The sequence below is a fragment of the Sardina pilchardus genome, chromosome 4 (genome assembly GCF_963854185.1).
Source record: "Sardina pilchardus chromosome 4, fSarPil1.1, whole genome shotgun sequence".
NCBI classification, from domain to species: domain Eukaryota; kingdom Metazoa; phylum Chordata; class Actinopteri; order Clupeiformes; family Clupeidae; genus Sardina; species Sardina pilchardus.
The window spans coordinates 36,363,830-36,372,547 of NC_084997.1; the positions used below are offsets into that span (position 1 = coordinate 36,363,830).

Below are 8,718 nucleotides of genomic sequence, written 5' to 3' on the forward strand. Positions count from 1 at the left end.
TAGACCGGAGTGAGGTTAGCCACCAAGCGTCTTCTTGAAACTGGTTCAGCAGCTTCTCCTGATAAGCACAAGAACAGTGTTGGCAAGTGAAGTCATTTAAAATTTAATTTCAACACTATGTTTTAAGAATCTTTTGCAACAGCACCCAGGAGCCCAGGAGACTATTGTGTTAGCACTACAATATGTTAGCAATTGTAGCTAACCAATTCCCTCGGTGGTTTCCTGCATCGGTTGCAGCATGTTTACACCATTGTTTGCCTTGAGGGTAGCGTTTAATGTAGAAGTGTCAAGACATTTGCCTAGAGGTTACGGTTATCTCTGCACATAGAGATTTAAACACTCCATAGCTTTTGACTACAGGCCTTGTAGTAGTAGGCTACGGAAACTTTTAAAATGCTAACATGCTAACTTGCTATGAATCCTGCCAAGTTTAGATTCCATCAAGGAATGTCTCTCTCTCGAATGTAGAAGGTTGTAGATGGTTGTAGATTAAGCCAAGATGTATGCCTAGAGGCTACAGTTGCATATAGAAATGTTTGCCCTTTACAGTTCTTCGGTGAGCAACCGGCTGTGCACCCACAATAGGAGGCCTACAACGTGGTAGCATGATAACTGCTAGCTTAAGAGTCATTGCATGAGAAAACCAGGCAGAGGTGGGAAGATGGGGGTCGGCCAAATCGGCTCATACTTTGTATATGTGATAAGTATGTGGAACTATGAACAGCCATATACTTAAAACCCTCCAGCTGTTTTTTGTTATGGAGTTCTGGGACCCCTCTCAGAGACCCTCAAAAATCCAACAATTCATGGCTGAAAATGACTGAAATTGCCATTTCTACCCTGATTATCCTGATAAAGATATGAACATAAGCTTTATATTTCCATAGAGCCTAGGTAGCATAGTTTTAAAGACCAAAAGGTGCACCGAGGGGTTATCTACACCACTGAAAGCAGAATTTTCCTCCCTCTAAATTTCGGTCATTTTTAAGAAGCATTATCTCGTATTCGCAGTGGCTTTGGTGGATGGTTTTACTGTTGCTGGAGAAAGGAACATCTACTGATTCAAAAACAATTGTTGTCTAATTGGGCCACACATAATGTGTGCCGTGCCAGGAGGGTCTTTAGCAGGATTTGTCGTGTTTTGGCCTATGATAAACCATATTCAGATCGCTATCACATGGCCATACCATGGCATTACATCACAAACAGGTGTAATGCCAGATGTTTTGCGATGTAATGGCATGGTATGGCCACTCAATGGCGATCTGAATAGTCTAGTTTCAAATGTATGACAACCCAGAACAACAATGCATGCAGAGGTCTGCACTCTTTGAGTGGTTTTCTAGTTAATTAAAGCTTTCTTTAACAATTTGTCATACAGTGACACAAAAATTGATCATAAATTACCCTATAGTGAGATATTATTGCCTAGTTTATTAATCTCCAAAACCCGAAAAACCCCCGTAAAGACCCTCCTGGCACGGCGCACATTATGTGTGGCCCAATTAGACGACAATTGTTTTTGAATCAGAAGATGTTCCTCTGTCCAGCAACAGTAAAACCATCCACCAAAGCCACTGCGAATGTGAGATAATGCCTCCTAAAAATGACCAATTTTAGAGGGATGAAAATTCTGCTTTCAGTGGTGCAGATAACCCCCTAGTGCACCTTTTGGTCTTTAAAACTATTCTACCTAAGCTCTATGGAAACATAAAGCTCATGTTCATATCTTTATCAGGGTAGAAATGGCAATTTCAGTCATTTTCAGCCCTGTGTGGGCGTGTGTTTGTTTGTGCAATTTCCTGAATTTCTAAAATCGTCCTTTGAGAAAGTCTCTGTGTGGTTTGTTCTGAGAGGCACACACATACTCGCACACCCACTCGTCAACTCATCATTAGACTCCTATGAACATATCAGAGTCTGTGTATTGGACACACACACACACATACACACACACAGTGATGCACACATGCACCCACGGATACTCACATGCAGAGACACACACACACACACACACATGACCATATACTTTACACACACATGCACACATACACACAGACACACACAGATATACACACACACACACATACACACACATACACACACAAACACACACACACCTCCATTCCGTGTTTCGTGCATCATGAAAAAAAAAAGATCTTGAATGCGCATTTCTTAAAGAAAACACCCACCCCTGTCAGTGTGTCACACACACACACACACACACACACACGCTACTAGCTTTCAATCAACCTGCTTTGGTTTCTTTCTAATAATGTTTTCTAATTGGTTTGACCTCAGAGGTTGAGTCATGTTCTGAATGGAATTGAGTGAGTTTATTTGGGTATCGATAATTGTGGTACAGGACTAGTTATGCCTATTCACTACACCCTTTTTTTTTACCAAAGTAAAATCTCGCCCCTGTCCCCTCATAAATCTGGAATTTCCTTTAAAATCTATCTTTGAGAAAGAGTGTGTGTTTTGTTCTGAGAGGCTGAGTCACACAGGCAGTGAGAGTAGTAGTATTTCATCATTAGTGAAGAGCAGGGGGGGTTGCTTCATGTCCAAAGGTCATTTGGGCGGCGACTCCCACTGCGCATGTTTCCCGCCATTCCACTGCAGAGAAGGAGGGAGGTAAGAAAACAAGCCTGTTGTGTTGTAACTGCTGTTATGATTATGGGATTTGACAGACGCCTTAGTCCAAAGTGCTGTAAACAATATTGGCAAGTTACTTACTTTAAACACTGTGTAAACACTGTGGTTTAAAGACCATTACTAAGACTGGGAGTTTGTTTATTTATTTTTTTTTTGCTTGAATGAATGAGCGGTCGGGCGTGGTACTACGTTAGCAATCTGTGGTTAACCAACTCTCACAATGGCTTCCATTTATCGGCAGCTGGATGTCTTCAGCATGGTTTGCCTAGAGGTTAAAGTATCACATAAAAGTGTTGTCTGAGATATTTGCCTTTGAGGCTGCGGTTGTATATTCGGATTAAACCCCTTTATAGCTCTTGACCGTAGTAGGCTACTGAAGCTTTTTAGATGCTAACATGGTAACTAGCTATGAATCCTAAGTTTAGTGTCCATCAATGACTATGATGCACCTTCTTGCAGAAATTAACACTGAAATAAGTTGTGGGTTCAATTCCCGGTTTACACCAGTGTGTCCTCCTTGAGCAAATCCCGAGTTGCCCTGACGAGAATGGTCTTTGGAATATACTGTATTTGATATATGGAAGTAGCTTCGGATAGATGCTAACTGAATACATGGAAAATGTCAATGAAATATTGGTATATACATACACAAATATTGTATTGTATTGTATATGTATTGTATTGTATATTGCATAAATTGTTATATAACAATAAACAAATAGTATAGTATGATATGAGAGGGTTAGCTCAGAGGCTGAGGGCTGTGTGTTGTTCCAGTTCTGTTACTTGACACTTGCAGCTTTGCATGAACACAAGTTACGGTAGACTGGTGTCTGTGAATGGAGCCTTGTCAGTGTGGTTATTTTATCAATGTGGTGCATCACACACACACAGACACACACATACATATACACAGACCACTAGCTACTTCGAGTGAAGAACAATCTCACACACATTATCTGTGTGTGTGTGTGTGTGTGTGTGTGTGTGTGTGTGTGTGTGCGCACATGTGTGTGTGTGTGTGTGTGTGTGTGTGTGTGTGTCAATCTGAGCCACACATGGTAAAGGGTTTTGTGTTTTCTTTCTAGTATTTGTGCCTTCCTTGCTGGACATCGTCACATCCGCTCACAGACAGGAAGAGGTCTTGAACTGCCGCCATCTTCACATTATCCAGGAACACCACATAACTACGCTCGATTTCACGCTCGACTCCAGATATGAGGCAAGTGCATGCAGAGATTTGTGTTTCACTCTGATATGTAGCTTTCGAAAGATGTGCTGATACAATCAGTCTTTCTGAAGCTTCCTGTTTGTGTTAAGTTGCTTTTGACTTCCAGTCTGTCTATGTTCAGGCACATGGTAAACCGTGTAAATTCAGACATGTGCTAAACTCTTCTGCAGTGGTGTGTGTGTGTGTAGGCCCTCACCTGTTTTTGGTGTTGAATGTCTTTTGGGATGTTGCAGGCAAGGGACCGTGCAGATCGGCATTTGGCTGCTGTTGACGACGCTCTTTTGTGGTGAGTCATATTCTCTGATTTTGTGAAAGTAAAAGTGACTGAATAGGTTTTTGGGGAAGAGTGTATTTGTTTGAGATTGCACCACGGCAGATCATGATTTACACTGACTTAATCTGTGATTACATCACGGTCTCTGAAATAGCCTATGCAATGAAGGGTACTGATGGCTATACAATATGCTAAGATGCTACCCCCCACTAAGTACCACACTAGTTCCCATCAATTAAATATGACAAATCATCTTCTGCAGAAATGACCAGTACCAGAATATTTAACACAAAGATAGTTTTGAAATGCATTTCAGTGTTTGCTTTGAGTTACTCCTTACACTTTTCTGCACTGACTTTCTCTCTCTCTTTCTCCCTCTCTTTCTCTTTTACTGTTGATTGAGATTGTGTGTGTGCATGGATTAGTAATGTGTGCCCTGTTTTAATAGAATGACTAACACATGGTGAATGATTCTGTTTAGCACTCAAGTCTGCAGGCTCTGCGACCCCAGAATACCTGCTGGATGTGCCTCAGGGCCAGTCTGTGGTGTTGTCCTGCCATCTACAGCTGCCTCCGGGCTTTCTGGAGAAGAACTGCATCTCAGTGCAAACCAAAGACACTCGGAAGAAGAAGCCACCTTCAAATGCAACCGACCGAGAGGTGAGCGAGGAGAAGACGCAGGAGGTGCTCCTTTTCTTGGAGAGAGGTCAGGAGAAGACCGAGTTTCAGTCCTCGCTGTACCGAAACAGGACCCGTCCCTGGGGTGGGGGAGACGTCAGCGTGGAGTTATTGAACGTGTCTGTGAGGGACAACAACACCGTTTTTCAGTGTTTTGTGAGTCAAGACTGCCGGTGGCTTAAGCTCCAGACAGAGATCACCCTACGGACCTTGGAGAAGACAGGCGGTGAGAGACGGCTCTTTCTTTCTGCTCTTGTGTTGGTTTTGGTTGTGACATTGTAAACATGAGCTGATGATATCTCATTCATACATTATCATCATGTTATACCACTGCTTGGTCAAATTTCCTATTGTGATGCGCTATTTGGAACGTGCATTATTTTTCTATATACCGCACGGCTATGAAGTAGTTACCTTCTTTTGGGCTTATTACACTTGAATATTAATTCGCCAATGTGAATGTAACGGTAAAACCAGCAATGTTGTATCTAAGACAGCGGCAATATAAACGAAAATGATAGTAGCAGTGGTATAAGTGGGATAATCAACTCCACGCCCTGTGCGTTTCTAGGAAAATAATGCACCTTATTACCACTTCGAACGTGCGTTATTTTCCTAGAAACGCACGGCGCGTCGTTGATTATCCCTTACACAAATGTGAACTTTGTTTGTTTTGTTTGCTGCGTCCATCAGCTGAAGGTGGGAAAGGAAACCCTGCTGTGACTGTGACTGAGAATGAGAGCACCACTGTGACCGTGACTGCTGATGGGAATCAGGACAGTACTGTGGCTGTGGCTGTGGCTGTGGCTGTGGCTGTTTCTGTGCCGGTGGTGGTGCTGGTGCTGGCCTTCGTGGCTGCTTGTGTCTGCACCAGAAGAAGGCGTGAGTACCTGTTTTCCAATCACTGCAAGTTGCATGGTTCATTGTTTCTACACGGCTTTTAGGCTCTTACATAGTCTGCCTGACCTGCCGGTCAATTTGGATTTCGCCGGACAGCTCAGGCTGGAAACCTGCACATCTATCTCCCCTGCTTAATGTCCACAACCTTTGGGTCCAATCACAGACAAGCTATCCAAAAGATGCACCTGGATCGTTGGTCTGATTGATTCAAGGACTAGCCAAGCATACGGAGTCATTTGAACTACTGTATGCGCACACTCCTCAGACTAATGTTCAGTCTTAAAAGATTGAGCTTAGTATGGTGACAGCCAGACTAGCTCTTGCAGCCTTTTTGTGATCTTCTAGGCCCATTTTTTGGGTCTTTTTGCTCAAGATCACTCTTACAGACAACAAAAACACATTACATTTGATCTGTTCCTTATCTGTCCTTTAGATAAATGAATACAAAAAAGCTTTTTCACGGTAAACAGAGTTTGAGTAGGCAGTCTAATACTGCAATAATTCCAGTGTTATCATATGCAGGATGTGCCTGCTGTTGACTGTGTTTGACTGACAGGTTCTAAATTTGATGCAGGAGCCAATCAAGATGCCACAGAGGGCGGGGCCATGGCAACAGTGGAGAATGGAGAGATGGGACCCAAAGAGGACAACGTGGGAAAACAACACCAGCCGGATGGACCGGTTGTGATGACCAAGGACCAGCTGAATGGATCAACTGTCAAAGACCAAGACCAGCCGAATGGATCAACTATCAAAGAGCAGGACCAGCCAAATGGATCAACTATCAAAGAGCAAGACCAGCCAAATGGATCAACTATCAAAGAGCAAGACCAGCCAAATGGATCAACTATCAAAGAGCAAGACCAGCCAAATGGATCAACTATCAAAGAGCAGGACCAGCCGAATGGATCAACTATCAAAGAGCAAGACCAGCCGAATGGATCAACTATCAAAAAACAAGACGAGTCGAATGGATCAACTGTCAAAGACCAAGACCAGTTGAATGGATCAACTATCAAAAACCAAGACCAGTTGAATGGATCAACTATCAAAAACCAAAACCAGTTGAATGGATCAACTATCAAAGAACAGGACCAGCCAAATGGATCAGGAATCAATGACCAGAACCAGCAGAGTGGATCAACTATGAAGAACCAGCAGAGTGGATCGTCTGAAAAGAACCATAACCATCAGCACCAGCAGAGTGGATCAGCTGAGAAGAACCATCAGCAGCAGCACCAGCAGAGTGGATCAGCTGAGAGCACAGCAGCCCCAGAACAGGAGCCTCTACTCAGGAACGGACACAGCAGGGGGGAGGAGGACCGTGGAGGCCAGAGGGAACAGGACAGAGCCCTGGGGGACCAGGACAGAGCCCTGGGGGAACAGGACAGAACCCTGGGAGAACAGGACAGAACCCTGGGGGAACAGGAGACCTGTCTGTAGAGCAACATTCATGTAATACATACGATAAAACATATATTATTATATATTAATTAGCTCATATGAAATATGCATATATTATTAATATTATTGTTATTATATTATATTATTATATTATATTATTATTATTATTATTATTATTATTATTATTATTATTATTATTATTATTATTATTATTATTAATAATAATACTATTATTATTCCATTACACTATCATATGATATTATATTATATTATATTATGATAGTAGTAATAATAATGATATAATAATAATAATAATAATAATAATAATAATAATATAAACTGCTCACTTACTTTTTGTGAGCAGTTTATATTATTATTATTATTATTATTGTTGTTGTTATATTATTATTAATATTATTATTATTATTATTATTATTATTATTATTATTATTCCATTACACTATCATATGATATTATACCATATTATTATATTATATTATATTATATTATATTATATTATATTATGATAGTAGAAGGTAGTCATGAATAGCATAATAATTATAGAGTGCACTACATGGGGCAGCATTACCATAACAACAGAAGGGGATTCCAGTATGTGCCAGTTCATGCACGTCACAGGGCGCAATGCATCAATGCATTTTCAACATCTAGAGGAACATGATGGAGGATGGCCTTAGATGTTAGAAGTTATTTTCAGAAATGATGTGACTTTAAAGGAATTCATCTACTGAGAACGTGTATGGTAATGCAAAGTGATTGATTTTACGCTGTAATTAAATGTTATTTTATTAGCATTAGTTTTTGCAGAGCACATTATGTGCCATAGTGCCAAGAGCCCTTTTGCCTTATTTGAGGTCAGTGAATGACCAAGATGTTTCTTAATAAACACTGCCACTTAGTGGAGTGATTAGTGTATAGAAAGTAAAAGCAGCTAGTGTGAAAGTAGAAGCCAGTCAGTGTTGTCCAGTTGCCCATACAGCTTTGCTTTTTACAACGTGATTGTTATAGCTTCTGAACGTCTCATGTGTAATCATATCCATTATAACTTCAATTTCATTCCATTCTCTTCACATGCATACTTTGAGTCCCCATATATTGTACCTGTGTACATATAGTAATTACTTTGTACATTTTATTTGTTTTTTCTTATAGCAGTGTATAGTACTTTCCTTGTAAATGTTTAACAATGCTTTTCTGCCTATCATCTTAATATTTTTCTCTCATGTTAGTAGGCTTATGAATAATCATCTTAATCTTCTCTCGTGTTAGTAGGATTATGAATAATCATCTTAATCTTCTCTCGTGTTAGTAGGATTATGAATAATCATCTTAATCTTCTCTCGTGTTAGTAGGCTTATGAGTAATCATCTTCATCTTCTCTGGTGTTAGTAGGCTTATGAGTAATCATCTTAATCTTCTCTGGTGTTAGTAGGCTTATGAATAATCATCTTAATCTTCTCTCGTGTTAGTAGGCTTATGAATAATCATCTTAATCTTCTCTCGTGTTAGTAGGCTTATGAATAATCATCTTAATCTTCTCTCGTGTTAGTAGGCT

The 8,718-nt window shown here is 40.6% G+C and overlaps 1 protein-coding gene across 1 annotated transcript; it reads left to right on the plus strand.

The window, feature by feature from the left end:
• Positions 1–3,754: 3,754 nt before the first annotated feature.
• On the plus strand, positions 3,755–7,241 carry LOC134079179 (uncharacterized). Its single transcript, XM_062535374.1, has 5 exons — positions 3,755–3,877; positions 4,120–4,172; positions 4,642–5,064; positions 5,532–5,720; positions 6,313–7,241. Exons 1-5 carry the CDS (start codon positions 3,873–3,875, stop codon positions 7,179–7,181), a joined length of 1,539 nt encoding a protein of 512 aa, XP_062391358.1. The 5' UTR covers positions 3,755–3,872; the 3' UTR covers positions 7,182–7,241.
• Positions 7,242–8,718: the final 1,477 nt, after the last annotated feature.

Coding starts and splice junctions, on each gene's coding strand:
- LOC134079179 (XM_062535374.1), top strand. Junction 4,173..4,641: donor GTTGACGACGCTCTTTTGTG/GTGAGTCATATT, acceptor GATTCTGTTTAG/CACTCAAGTCTGCAGGCTCT. Junction 5,065..5,531: donor GACCTTGGAGAAGACAGGCG/GTGAGAGACGGC, acceptor TGCGTCCATCAG/CTGAAGGTGGGAAAGGAAAC.